Here is a 15781-nt window from a genome sequence, read left to right as displayed (position 1 = left end):
TCTCCAATAAACACCCTGGATATTTAGCTGCAGGGAATCAACTCCAGATAGGAAATTAATGGATCCTGTTGAGAAACTCGACCCGATGAAGATCTAGATTTAAAGTCTCATGACTATTAAGACCTTATAGCGACATATGGCCCTCCATGTATCAGTGTCCATTACATATGTACTGGGCATGATGAATGTAGGTCCAGATTTATCTAGATCTAGATCTTCATACCCAAGTGAGACTTAAAAATGGAGAATGTCAGGAGATCCAGGAAACATCTGAAGAGGAGAATGTCAGGAGAAGTACACACGATCAAATCAGAGGATAGTATCAAATCAAAGAATATACCATGCACTGCTTAATTCTGTTTACTCAACACGTATTCATTACATAAAATATATTAAAATGTTACATATGTAGTGACCCTTTAAAAAACACTTTTGGTATCCACAAATACTCTCGGAGCTTGATCGACAATGTTGCAAACATGTGTCTTTGCTTCTAGATGCCTTTCGGGGTATCTAACCCCTTTTCAATAGCCCCTTCTATTCAAAAAGGGTGATGTCTAACATCATATGTAATATAATACACACAGTTCTATGATATATTGCATATAGATTGTTACCAAAAGTGTTTTAAAGGGTCACTACATATGTAACATTTTAATGTATTTTATGTAATAAATACATGTTGAGTACACAGAATTATGAAGTGCATGGTATATTCTTTGATTTTTATACTAGTTTCCATATACCGAGTGACACACGGTATTACCATAGCACACTTCCCAATTAGGCGGTTATCCAACAGGTCCAGGGTTTGTATTCTTATGTGTACACATTATATACTCAATTATAAACCAACCCAATAATAAGCTGAGGCCCACCTCAGTAATAAAATGCCCAGCAGAGCCCCCACCTCAGGAATAAAATGCCCAGCAGAGCCCCCACCTCAGTAATAAAATGTCCAGCAGAGCCCCCACCTCAGGAATAAAATGTCCAGCAGAGCCCCCTTAAAAATAATAAACTTAATACTTACCATCCTTCATATTTTCCTCCATTTGACTTAATTTTGTATAAAGCCAATAAATTTTATAGTTAATGAAATGTTAATTAATGTATGTATTCCTAATAGGTGACAAATACTGGGTTTTTAAAGAAGTAACAGCAGAACCTGGGTATCCACACAGCTTGGTGGAATTAGGAAGTTGTCTCCCACGGGAAGGTATCGACACGGCTCTGAGATGGGAACCAGTTGGCAAAACTTACTTCTTCAAAGGCGACAGATATTGGAGATACAACGAAGAGAAGAGGACAGCAGATCCTGGCTACCCCAAGTCCATAACTGTTTGGAAAGGAATCCCAGAAGCACCTCAAGGAGCCTTTGTCAGCAAAGAAGGGAGTAAGTACCTGCTATGAGCTTGAGATCTTGGAGATTTTCCAAAGTTTTTGATATTTCCTTAGGATATATTGTCAGTACTCATCAATATGGATGAGTCCTGCAATGTGAGCTTTACTCTTCCTAGACACTAGCAACCCATGTATGAGAATAGTGATGCCATCATTGGCTACTTTTTAGGGAGAGAGCTTTGCCTTCTATTTGTTGCAAAATCAAGCTTTCAAGAAAAGTCACCATTGATAATCCTTCTTAAGATTATTTTTTTTATTAATGACCATTGACGGGCACATTAACTTACCTGTCGCCATCGTGATCCCCGATCCAGAATGTCCCACGATCATGGATTGTGCCGCTATTCACTACAATCGTGCGCCCGATACCCTGCATGTGTCGCTCCCCACTCAGGTTCAGCGGTGTTCATCTTCTTCCTGGTGTATGTACGTGCATTGATTGCAACACAATTTGAATATTAAATCCCGCACTCAGTCCAAATCAGTCAGATCGTCCGCCTCCCAATTTCTGTCACGGGCAAGCCGGCGCTATTGCTTCAAAATCCGATCGCGTGCGACACAATCCCCTTCTAAATACCTGTCACAACCGCGCAAAACGTGAACATTTCTAAAATCCGATGAAAGTGGGTTCCGCTGGACCCTTAGTAAATAAGCCCCATAGTCTTATTATTTTATGGCAAGAGAACAGCCTCTCTACACTAACAAAAGAGTGCACAGTCTAGCAGTGCCAGACAACAAGGGCTTGGGTTCTACAGCTATAGTGCTATTTAATGTGTGTATTTGTTTATTTGAGATGTTTTATCCTCAGATTCTATGTATTGTGTATAGTATCCATTAGAGCAGCTAACCTCTACAAACATGAAGAAGAGGAAAAGCAAACTAAAACATAACACATTATACAGAGAGAACATACACTGGACAATCCTGCCTTAATCCAGTTTTCCTGATCACTCTAGCAGTTCTAAGATAAGTGCAGATATTCCTTCCACTCTGATCTGTAGTGGAGGAGCAAAAAGTGAATCTACATTCATCTCAGCTAAAAGCCTACAGCCCTAGATCAGGAATAGAACAGACATTTATAGGACAATTCGTAATTTCCCCAAATTCGGATGAAAAAAATATTCATCACATACAACTAACTGTAACAATTTATTATATATTTTGGGAGTCTTAGTCTTCACTTCATTTTATTGCGGCTCTGACTCCGCCAAAAATGGTCTCCAACTCCATGACTCTGACTCCACAGCCCTGGGTGACTCCACCCAAAACTGACTACGATGAGTCCGCCAAGTTACTAAATACCTTCCTCATGCAATTCCATTCCCTTCTTTGGTTGAACTTGATGGACAAGTGTCTTTTTTCAACCGTATAAACTATGAAACTATGATACTATAAATCCTTAAATAATTCAGATTTTCTGTCTTTTGCAGCTTATACCTACTTCTATAAAGGAAAGGAATACTGGAAATTCGATAACCAGAAGCTGTCTGTGGAAGTGGGTTACCCAAGGTCTATTGTAAAAGACTGGATGGGCTGCAACCAAAAAGACGTGGGCAACAACAAAGACCGACACCTACCACACGATGATGTGGATATCATGGTGACAATAAATGACGTGCCAAGCACCGTAAACGCTATAGCAGTGGTCATCCCTTGTATATTGTCCCTGTGCATCCTGGTCTTGGTATATACTATATTTCAATTTAAAAACAAAGGGGTACAACAAAATGTCACCTACTACAAACGGCCGGTTCAAGAATGGGTATGACAGGATCTGGAACACTTTTCTTTAGTTTCTATGAGGGCTAACCGGATGCTGGGATCCAAATAGTCCACTGGCCAGACTGGAAACAGACGGTCCCAGTTTTACAAGGAAGGGGAGACCTCACGGTATACAGAGATGGCCTTACACAATGGAGCCTCTTTCATCCTTACTGCCTCATACTTGTATCTTTTCTAGTGTGCCATTTCCTCGGCTTCACTTTGTGAGCACCGAGATTAACTTGCTTGGAATTTTCTTCAGAAAAACAAAAAAGTCGCTGAGAACTTGTCTCGAAAACCAGCTTTCTTCACGGAAGTCAGATACTTTTAGACTTGTTTCTTAAATAAATTTGAGCAGAAAGAGATCAAGCACACAAAGGCAAAAGAGATGGCACGGGAACATCCGTCCCTCCGTATGGGTTTGCCACCGAAATGCACAAAGAGGAACTCATCAATTTCTTTCTTATTTTTTTTTGTTTAATCCCTGCTGGTCAGAATTATTATTACATACAAAAAAAAAAAAAATTGTTCATTATAGATTATTGAATTTGGCATTCTCTGCCTGCGTTTATGAATCGTTGTTACTGTTGGGGAAGGAAGGTCGCCTTGGTTTGCTGTTCTTGTGTCGAGCTGAGGACGGGGGTTTCGAGAAAAAAAAAAATACATGTTCACCCGATGACAATATTTGGTAAATGTTGTAATCATGTAGAAACCGAAACAAAAAAAAAAGAGGAAAATATAAGAAAAAAAAAAGATCTATTGAAATGGTTTTGCTGATGTCACAGTGTAAGAGAACGGATAAGCTAGTAGAACAAATACATTTCAATCCTGTAACTTCTCATACTGGAAAACTGTACGATGTAATTATGATGATTTATTTCTTTGATTTTTTTAATTGCCTGAGTTTGAATAATAAATTCTATGCTCTCTAGGCCTTTCATGTCTTTATACCCTGATTATTATTTCACTCTAGTACATTTTGTCTTACAATACCAAGGTAATAACAGAAAGCCTTTGTCACAAGGTATTACAGTTCTACTTTGCTAAATCATTTACACCGAACAGACATTGTGCATGTATTTAGAGGGAACCTGTCATCAGGTTTTCAATATTATTGACAAAGTCTTTCACCCTTTTGTCATATAAAAATCTGTAGCTCAGATCAAGCTTAAATCAATTCTTAAAAAATTGTTGGCATCTTGCCAGGAGACTAACTAAATCACAGGGGCATTTTTTCTCTTCAGTCTTTGTGACTGGCCTTGGCTCCCTCATTCACTCCTCCCTCAGGAATGCCAGATTTGAGAGAGACGTTAGCTTTGCATGACTTGCTGAAGAGAATTCCTGAGGGAGGGGGATTGTGGGAGCTGATTTTTCTTCAGCAAGTCACACAAAGCCACCATCTCTCTCAACTCCCTCAGTCCCCCTTCCCTCAGGAATTCTCTTCAGCGAGTCACACACAGCCAACATCTCTTTCATGTGAGTTGAGCAGTCACACAATGACTCAGCTGAAGAGAAAGCACGCCTCTTGCGTCTCCTGGCAAGGTGCCTGCAACTTTTTTAAAAGTTATTTTAGCTTGAGCTGAGCTATGGAATGCACAGCATGAAGACTTCTGTGAGAACCTGTCATTAGGTTAAATGATGAAAACCTGAAAATATTAACAATTCATGTACGTGCAAGATCGTTTTTTTCTTTATGTCCATCTGTTTATTACTTGATGATCAATTCTTGATCCAATTGAAGTAAAACTGTGACTTGTAATGGGAAAATGGAGGAAAAGTCTGAAGATGTTGCATCACCATAAGCTGCTTTATATAGTATCAAACCGAAACCAAAATAATGGAAATAATTCTCAGTGTTATTTGGAGTCTGAATATTTGGTTAGTTTTCCAACTTAAAGTCTACCTTATATTTTAGTAAATGTTGCAAAAATTAGTAGCCCAATGTGTACACATGAGGAGTGCACTGTTTCTGATCATTATATCACTTGTAATCTTCATCTCCTTCAGTCTCTGTCTGTGAATTTGCTGCTGCCTCAAAGTTGTTGGGAGGAAACGTAGCTGCTGTGACTCACTGCTCTCCCTCTCTTCTCCATAGAGCTATTATGTAACCTGTCCTTCTGTCCTGTAATCTGACACCCAATGGCAGATCTTCATATAGGCGGTATGGGCAGGCGCCCGTGGCCTTTGGCTTCGCAGGGGCCCACGCCCGCCCATACATGGGCCCTGTATGAAGATCCGCAATCAGTCTTAAAAAAAAATCTATACTCTCCTTCTGGCTTATCCCCGGTGGTGTGTCGCGGCTGCGTGACGTCACATGCCCGCATCATAGTGATGCACCCAGGCCGGAAGGAGAGCCGTGGGGCCGTGGGGAAGAAGCCGAAGGTGAGTATAGATTTTTAAATTTTGTTTTCAAGAGGGCCCTGCAGTGGGCATTACATAAATGATGTATTGATGGGGGGGGGGGGGGATTTATGTAAAAGGGGGCATCTGCTGTGGACATTCCATTAAAGAGATGCAGCTGGAGTGGACATTTAATTAAAAGACGGCATCTTGGGGTGCACATTTCATTTTAAGGGGGCATCTGGGGTGAGAATTTCATTAAAAGGGGGCATTTGTGGTGGACATTTCGTTAAAAAGGGGACATCTGGGGTGGACACTACTTTTATGATGGTGAGTTATGTAAAGGGGGTATCTGCTGTGGACATTTCATTTAACCCCTTAAAGGGAACCTACCACCCCGATTCTACCTATAAAGGTAGAAGGGGTGGTAGGTGGATGAATGGGACGTGAGGATAGCCCTTTTTGGGCTAATCCTCACGTCCCGGCTATCTTTTAGAAAAGTTTATTGCGGGCATATGCAAATTTATTTATGCGGCTACTGGGGTGTGGAGTAGCCGGACATGAGGCTACTAGTCGCGGCTACTCCACGCCCCAGTAGCCACATTAGTCCGCCTACCATTTAATTTTCGGCGCGCAGCTCCTCGTAGCTGCGTGCCCTCGTTCGAGTCCCCCGGCATCTGCGGCCTACTGCGCATGCGCAGTAGCTCCGGCCCCGGAGCCGCGGCTGCGCGGCCAAAGGCCTGGGTTCTGCGCATGCGCAGAACGCAGGGGACTCAGACGAGGGCGCGCAACTATGAGGTGCTGCGCGCTGAAGACTAAATGGTAGGCGGAGTAATGTGGCTACTGGGGCGTGGAGTAGCCGCGACTAGTAGCCTCATGTCCGGCTACTCCACACCCCAGTAGCCGCATAAATAAATTTGCATATGCCCGCAATAAACTTTATAAAAAGATAGCCGGGACGTGAGGATTAGCCCAAAAAGGGCTATCCTCACGTCCCATTCATCCACCTACCACCCCTTCTACCTTTATAGGTAGAATCGGGGTGGTAGGTTCCCTTTAAGGACGCAGGGTTTTTCGGGTGATTTCTCGCTCTCCAACTTCAAAAATCCATAACTTTTTTACGTGTACAGACCTGTGTGAGGGCTTATTTTGTGCGTAACAAACTTTACTTTCCCGTGATGTTATTTATTTTAACATGCCGTGTACTGCGAAGCTGAAAAAAAATTCCAAATGTGGAAAAATTGAAAAAAAACGTCACGTGCGTCACGTTCTTGTGGGCTCAGTTTTTACGACTTTCACTCTTCGCTCCAAATAAAATGCCTACTTTATTCTTTGGTTCGGTGCGATCGCGGTGATATCAAAGTTATACAGGTTTTATTGTGTTTTAATACATTTTCAAAAATTAAACAATGTGTACAAAAAAGAAATAAAAATTTTTGCCATCTTCTGACGCTAATAACTTTTTCATAATTTGGCGCACGGAGATGTGTGAGGTGTTATTTTTTGCAAAATGAGGCGACGTTTTCATTGCTACCATTTTGAGGTCTGTGCGACATTTTGATCATTTTTTATTTCATTTTTTATGTTATGTAAAAAGGTGTAAAAGTCGCATTTCGGACATTTGGGCGCCATTTCCCGCCCCGGAGGTCACCGCCGGCCGTAACCGTTTTTATATTTTGATAGATAGGGCATTTTGGGACGCGGCAATACCTAATATGTCTGTGATTTTTACTGTTTATTATGTTCTATATCCGTTCTAGGGAAAGGGGGGTGATTTGAACTTTTAATATTTTATTAACTTTTTCTTTTCTTTTTTTTTCACTATTTTTTAGACCATCTAGGGTACATTAACCCTAGATGGTTAGATCGCTCCTACCATATACTGCAATACTACAGTATTGCAATATATGGCATTTTTGCAGGTCATACATTACAATGAGCCACTGGCTCATTGTAACGAACCTGCATAAGCCATGTAGCCTCGTGTCAACCATGGTAACCGATCGCCGCCCCCCGATGACGTCTTTTAAGCGCCGCCGGCGACTTTGCCGGCGGCGTTGAGAGGGTTACTAGCGGTGGGGGTTTTGTGCAAAATGCAAAAACCCCCACCTTTGTATGAAGAGGACTCAGCCCGTGAGCCCTCTCCATACATCCCTTATACCTCTGCGCCGTAGAGCTACGGCGCAGAGCGTTAAGGGGTTAAGGGGGCATCTGCTGTGAACATTTCATTAATTGGGGCATCTGCTGTGAACATTTCATTACATGGGGTTTCTGCTGTGGACATTTCATTAAAGGGAGCATCTGTGGTGGACATTTCATTAAAGGGGGCTCTGCTGTGGACATTTCTGTAAAGAAGGGCTCTGCTGAAGTACATTTTATTAAGTAGCTGATGCATTTCCTACCTTGGGGCATTTCCAGTCAATAACTTTTCCTACATAGGAAATAGCGGAGATGTTGCGCGCGCACGGTCGCGCGCAGCGCCGAAGCCTCTTCTGCTCTAAAGTTTAAAAAGTGTTAAAACCGCGATACCGCGGTTTATAACACTAACGAAAGTAAGTACCGGCACCAGCTCACCCTGAGCTGGTGCTCGGTACTTACAGCTTACCCCTGCCATTCTAAATGGTAGGTTTCCTTTAAGTCCTAACATCCGGGCACATGTTGATGTGGATGCTGAGGGGGCTCTAGTCGTGGGAATAGCCAAGGCCCATGGGACAGTTAATCCGCCACTGTTAGCAAGATGGAATTCAGAAGACATTTCAGAGTCACAAGTTAGTAAAGACGGAAGAAGAGAGGACGATTAAAGCCAAAGTAAATGGAGAAAGAAGCAGTTCCCCCAATGACTCCATTGTACTACTGATTAATGCAAAGTTTAGTGATCAGTTCATATAAATCTAGAAGACATTGATATTTGGAGCCACAGTGAAATGTTGATTCATTTCTACATAGATATAAATGTACAAGACTTACTGGCCTCCTGAAGTCACCACTAGAGGGAGGTCACTGGATAATGTTTAAAAATTCTGCTTTGAAAAGTTTTCTAACAAGTGTAAAAGGGTTACGATACGAAAAGAAATATTCTCATTCTGTGCATGTTCTCAAAATCCTATTTCAGGAAATGAGTAGTCACCCCGGTTTTATACATTTTCAAAATAATATATTAATTAATACTTTTCACTGGTATTAAATTATAGATGGTGGAATCTTGTTATTATTATTAATTATTCCCAAAATTGTGAGACGGCTTTCATATCTACCAGCAATAATTTTACCCTGCTTTGCTGTTTTTTGTTAATCATACCTAGCAGGAACGTGAAAAATAACATTTATGATCCAAGATTGTAGCTTCTCAAGTCCACTGGGGCGTATCTTCATACTTCCGAGCTATGTGCATTGAGTTGCTCCCTAGGTACTTCCCTCTACTCTGTAGCAACTTAAAGGGGTTCTCCACTTTTCAATAACTCTGTTCCATTAGACATGTCTCTGCATGTATATGTACCTGGGTCTTTGCCTCCTCCGAGAGCTGCAGCCTTTCCTTGTTCTCACCATGTTGCCCTCTGCTTATATACAGAAATGTCTGTTTCTCACTCCTTTAGTCCATCCTCATGGCGTAACCCACTGTGCCTCTTTCTCTAACAGTCCCTCTCACTGACAGACAAAGGGAGAAGGGAGGGGGAGCAGGATGAGTCAGAACTCTCTTGCTACAGCTCCTCCTATTCATCAGAGCTCAGACATGTAAACAAAGATCCACAAAGAGTTTAAAGACAACACTAAAGTAAGTAGCAGGAATGCTGAATCACTCGATGAACAATCATGGATTATTATTAAGGCAGTAAAGGAATGCGTGCTACTTATGTAGATGATTGGTCAACCCCTTTAATGCAGTTGGATTATAAAGGAGTCTAATCAGAGCACTGGGGAGTTGCTATGGAGCAACATAATGCCCAGAACATAGGAGTGGGAGGTAGGGGAGTAACTAGAAGAAACAGTGCCCCTTATACACACACACAGTGCCATATATAGACATACAGCATATACACACACATACAGTATATACACAAACCATATACCATTTACACATGCAGCATATACACATCACAGATACACACACTCATATACAGCATATGTACATCACATATATGTTATATACAGTACATATTATCCTGTACAATGCGCAAAATATTATGTATATAATGGTGCACAGCCTCCTTTCTTTGGTGTGTCAGGTCGGATGACAGGGCCCCCTGACACTGCGGGCCCCGTAGCAGCTGCTATATCTGCTACCACTGTAGTTACACCCCTGGTGTGAGGACATGCCTGACAGGTATGATTAAACAGCCATCCAGGGCTCCAACCTAGCATTGTGTGCAGTTCTGCATGGGTGACATATGTATAGGGGTGCTACTGCTTCAGTCTTAGAAGCCATGTATAGCTGAACATTTACATCCCATTGAACAGAAACATGAATGCCGTTTTCTGATTCTGGAAGATGTGTAATGCATTAATTTTTTAGGAACAGTACAGATCTTGTGGGAGGTTATAGACTAACATTCAGAAGACTTTTCTTAGGATGAACACATTACGATGGCTGCAGATGATACAATAAAGAACATGAGTTATGAATTTTCTTGTTATAGCGCTGTATTCTATTACATCTGCTCAGATGGTAGTTTTTCTATTGTCGCATATTTACAATAGGCTGAGACATTCTAACAAAAGGTAAGATTGGGACACATTTACTTACCTGTCCAGAGGAATTCTCGAAGTACCGAGTTTCCGTCTATAATGCACTGTGCCACGATTCACAACGATTGTGCACCCGATATCCTGCATGTGTCGCTTCTGTGCTCAGGTCCAACAGAGTTTACCTTCTTCTTCCCGGTGCATGTAAGTGCATTATCTTCAACATTATGGGGCAGATTTACTTACCCGGTCCATTCGCGATCCAGCGGCGCGTTCTCTGCGGTGGATTCGAGTCCGGCCGGGATTCACTAAGGTAGTTCCTCCGCCGTCCACCAGGTGGCGCTGCTGTGCTGAAGTTCCCAGAGGCCCGCTGGAATGCCCTAAAATTCACCGGCCTATACCTGGTGAAGGTAAGTGTAATTTTTGCGACACATTTTTTGTTTTAAATGCGGCGGTTTTTCCGAATCCGCCGGGTTTTCGTTCGGCCACGCCCCCCAGATTTCCGTCGCGTGCATGCCGGTGCTGATGCGCCACAATCTTATCGTGTGCGCCAAAATCCCGGGGCAATACAGGGAAAAATTGGCGCAAATCTGAAATATTCGGGTAACACGTCGGGAAAACGCGAATCGGGCCCTTAGTAAATGACCCCCTATCAGTTGAATCGTCCGACAGCACGCCCCCCCGGTTTCTGTTGCATGAAAGCCGGCACAGCTGTGCCACACTCTGGTTGCGTGCGACACAATCCCTGGTTAAATACCTGTCATAGCGGCGCAAATCCCGAAAAATTTAAAAAAATCTGACAAAAGTGCGATCCGCGGACCCTTAGTAAATAAGCCCCTACGTGTGTGTTCAACTAGTCAATCAATAATGTACAACCCATAGGCCTGGTAGTGTTTCAAATTGCCAAACACAGCGCCCAGCTATATCTGGCACTACCACAGACAGTGAATAACAGTGTTGGAGTGTTCAGTCTCATGAAGCTTGTTATTGCACTATTACTGCAAGTTTAACAAATGCTTCTGTATCTCATTTCTTTTCTTTCCCAGTAGAAAGGCGCTCGGCAATAATAAACATGTCACAAACTCTGACTAGTAGTTATTACTTACATACAGGGGGTCTTTTGTCTTTAATCAGGACATTTGTGTGGGTCTTTTATTGGTTTTTCTAGGTTTGATTTATCTTAGAGGTTGATATATCAGGCAACTGGGTTGGTGGGGATTTTGCTACTTTTTATTTATCTTCGTCAACCTCTTCTAAAGTTTTTTCTACGCCTGACCAGGACCGGAGTTTATTTGCGTTATTTTAACCACGATTTCCACCAAAATTGGAACTTCTTCATTTTAAAGAAATATCGACGCAACACTGGAAAATATTTGCACGGCCTACCTTTCCTAGATGAGTGGAAAAGTTGCAAATTTAGGCGCAAATTTACAAATGTGCCAAAAAATAAGAGAAAAAAAGAGAAGATAAATGACCCCCATATGTCTCATAGCATTTTTTCTGCTATCATTGCAGAAGCGGCGGAGGGGCTGTAAGGCAGGATGCCCTTCCTTCTCCATAAACGGGAATGTATTCTCCATAAGTTTAATTCATGTACAACTAAAACAAGTACATAAAGGATTTTGCTGTTAGCTATAGTAGAAGTTTAGGAAAAGCAACAATTTGCAATAATATCTTTTAAATGTCGATTTTTTAACAATGCAGGGGTCTCAGCCTAAGGGTCTTCTCCCTGGACACTGGTTTATAAAGTAATCACTATGCTCATTGCTCCACTGATAGCAGTGCATTACTGTCGTTAGTGCAGATACAGATATCGCCAAACTGAATTTGCGCTTTATAGACGTCTTTATCAGTAGGGACTTGTAATTGTTCCACGGTATTACTCTGCGTGGTCCCTTACAAGCAATATTTCAGAATATGGCATTTTGTGGGAAACGTCCCAACCTCTATGCAAGGATGGACCTAAACGCTTTACTTCCTGACGTGCGCTATAGAACAGCGCCCCCCTCTGCTTCATCCAGATATAATGTATCAGGTTATTTTTTTAGTAAGTGGGTTCACCAAGCAGTGTCTCACACCCGTGCTGACATTGGGTGTGAAGAGACCCTGTTTTTAGGTGTCAGATCCTGCTTTATAGCCGCCCCCTATCTTGCTGCAGTTTGTGCTGCCTGAGGCAAGAGATTCCATTCGCCTCATGGATGGTGCACTTTTGCCTCTATGTCCCTCTGTAAAGAATCAGAGGTGCAGGATGGGTCCATAGCTGTCATATTACTAATCACAGAACTTCTGCAGGTGAAATATGTCAAAGCTTCCTGCTTTTTCAGGTCTTGGTTTTACAACAGAAGTTTTACTCTTTAGTATTAGACAATCTTTACCTAATTATAGTGTATTGGATGGAAACCACTAGTGTGCAATGACAGAAACTATGTTTTTCTTCACCTTGGAACAGGATGGCAGACAGAGATCGTCTTTTTTTCTTGGAAAAGTAAGACATGGAATCTCTTTCTGTAATACTTTGTACCAAATCGATTTGAGGACTAAATATTGGGGCCATGTGACTGCCCCCAGACAGCAGGGTTTCCTTACACTGATGGCAAGCGATCACTTCTGGACTAGGAAGTAAGTAATGATCACTTTAGGTTTAAGTGATCATTACCATAACCATTACTATAACTACCTGTAGCATACAGTACTATGTGGTTTAATGTTTTTAATACTTTTTTATTGCCAATATTTTGTTATTAGCTTCTTCATTGTACTTCCCTTTCTGTATCTTATATCTACAGAAAAAGGTTGCGTACAAGGCAGTGTAAGGCTTCATTTACTGCAAACTCATTTATCTGGGTCTATAGTAGGGCCTTTTAAGGTGTTAAGTCAGGACCAGCGCCAGCACTGAGCATACCCGGGCAAATGCCGGGGCCCAGAGCTTCTGGGGGGCCCACATAAGGCTGTACATAAGGAATCCATAGGGGGTGAGGGCAGCTGTATCTAATGAATACATAGGAGGTGATGGTGGCTGTATCTAATGAATCCATAGAGAGTGAAGGGGTCTGTATATAAATGAACCATGAGGGGCCTGTTTGGGATGATAAACTAGGGAATATTTTAGATAACAGGAGACTGTTTTAGTTTCTGAATTTTTAATGCTGCCACGTGATTTCACTGCAAAGAGGCCCACGGAGGCTGTCACCCAGGGTCCTACTGAAACCTGGAGCTGACCCTGTGTGTAGTAATAGTTGATTTCTCCACTAGGGGGCTACCTCTTTTAGTAGAGCATAGACCACAGAACAAGGGAAGATCTAGCTGTGGGTGACCCATTTATTTACTTTGTGGCTTGCATTTTTTCATATATATTGATAATTTCGGATTTTGGCGCATCGGCGCCGGCTTGTACGCGACACAAATCGGGGTGGGTGGGGGGGTGGGGGGTGGTGGTGGTCTGTAGGACAACCCGAAAGATTTGGATGACGCGCAGGATTTAACATTTCAAATTGTGTTGCAAGACACGAACTTACAATCACCGGGAAGAATAAGGTGAACTCCAGCGGACTTTGGCGGGGAAGTGACGGATGCAGGAAATCGGGTGCACAAGCTACGTGAATCGCGCCGGACTTCATACTCGTTGGACCGTCCGAATCGGGGATTACGACAGGACCAGGTAAGTAAATTTGCCCCATTGTCTTCTCCTGGGCTCGTCCTCAAATATTAACATAGCACCGGAGTGAAATAACCTTGTTATGGCGTATATTATATGCTACACTGGTAGCCTGGGCTTTGATGGGTTGTAACAGGTAGCATTACCATTTTCCTCTAAAACCATCATGAGGCCCTTCATTTATCCTACTTATTCCCTAGAAGCCTTTTTTACTGCACAGTGATGTTCTGCTACACACCTTACTATATGACAAGAGATGACTACACACTTGATTTAGGAACTGCTGAAATTATTGTGGGGCCTCATTTCTATTATTGCATATGATGTAAATGACAAGTAATGAAGCGTCTGTGGGAAGTGGCGTCTTTACTTCTCATGTTCCTACATTTATACAGGTCTGCTACATGATGCAGGTTATGGATCAGTATTCCTTCCTTAGATATTGTTTTATGCTGTGTTATACGTAGACGGACAGAAGATGTATCAGGTTGTAGCAGGATGTGATTGCTGATTTATTGAAATAAATTTGGCTCAAGATTACTTTGTCTAATTTATTCCATAAAAATTGTGCTTATTTTTTTGGAAAAGTCATATTGGTCCCACACTTTTCCCAGTCTCACCAGTCCCCTACCTCGTACTTTCCATTTTCAGTCCCAGTCTTTAAAAAATCCATCTTTTTATTTTTCCTTTTACAGAGCTGCCTTACAAATTCTTCCTAGCAATGGCATTTCACATTCCATGCCCATTACTGGGAAGCTGGAAAAAATTCTAAATGCAATGAAATTGTAGAGAAAATGCATTTGCTTGAGGACACTGTTTTTATGGCTTACACTCTGCGCTCCAAATGAAAACCTCTACTTTACTCTAAGGGTCGGTATGATCGGAATATCAAATTTATGTAGGATATATTATAATTTAATAGATTTTAAAAAATTCAAATTCTCTTCATTTTGCTGTATTCTCACTAAAATAGTCAGTCCATACTTCGGCGTATGGTCCTGTTTAAGGAGTCATTTTTTTGTGAGATGTGATAACATTTTCAATGCTGCCATTTTGAAGACTGCAGCAATCTATATTTGGGGATAAATGGGTTGGGCTAAACACAAACAGGCCCTATTTAGAACACCAACATCTACAAAGTTTACACAAGATCAATGAGTATCAAAAAGAGTCATACAAAAACCTAGAACTGTGGCACCCCCATAATAAATAAGGGTGACACCTGCAATATAAAGGTACCCACAAGATAGGAGAAAACAGACTAAGATTACTGACCAGAGGCAGTGCGTACCATCCTGACACGTGTGGGGGAGTCATTTTTACAATATATAGGGGATTACATTACCATTACTATATTCACACCGGGGTATTGTGCACTTTATATCTATGTGTTGCTATGTGCTTAGCTATAACAAAATAATATGGGTTGACAAAAATTCTTTTATATGTATCTATAGACTGTCTCAGACTGTTTCTGTTTGTCTCTGCCACTGACCCTCTCTGTCACTGACACTGTCTGTCTCTGCCAAATCTCTTTCAGTGCCTGTCTGTCTTGGGCAGTCTCTTTCACTGACTATCTGTCTCGGGCACTCTCATTCCATTGACTGTCTCGGGCACTCACATTCCAGTGACTGTCTGTCTCTGGCACTCTCATTACAGTGTCAGTCTCGGGCATTCTCATTCCATTGACTGTCTCTTATACTCTCATTCCAGTGACTGTCTGTCTTGGGCAGTCTCTTTCAATGACTGTCTTGGGCACTCTCATTCCAGTGACTGGCTGTCTCGGGCTCTCTCATTCCAGTGACTGGCTGTCTCGGGCTCTCTCATTCCAGTGACCGGCTGTCTCGGGCTCTCTCATTCCAGTGACCAGCTGTCTCGGGCTCTCTCATTCCAGTGACTGGCTGTCTCAGGCACTCTCATCCCAGTGACTGGCTGTCTCGGGCA

General features: G+C 42.1%; 1 protein-coding gene across 2 annotated transcripts in view; it reads left to right on the top strand.

The window, feature by feature from the left end:
* MMP24 (matrix metallopeptidase 24) overlaps positions 1 to 4096 on the top strand; it is a 79717-nt gene extending 75621 nt beyond the window's left edge. For both annotated transcript variants that reach the window (XM_072111831.1, XM_072111832.1), the window contains exons 8-9: positions 1127 to 1393; positions 2832 to 4096. In XM_072111831.1, coding sequence (XP_071967932.1) covers positions 1127 to 1393; positions 2832 to 3169 — 605 coding nt within the window. In that variant the 3' untranslated portion in view covers positions 3170 to 4096. The remainder of the gene's footprint in view (positions 1 to 1126; positions 1394 to 2831) is intronic.
* Positions 4097 to 15781: the final 11685 nt, after the last annotated feature.

The sequence above is a fragment of the Engystomops pustulosus genome, chromosome 6 (assembly GCF_040894005.1).
Source record: "Engystomops pustulosus chromosome 6, aEngPut4.maternal, whole genome shotgun sequence".
Classification (NCBI taxonomy): domain Eukaryota; kingdom Metazoa; phylum Chordata; class Amphibia; order Anura; family Leptodactylidae; genus Engystomops; species Engystomops pustulosus.
This window is presented reverse-complemented; position numbering and strand designations above follow the sequence as displayed.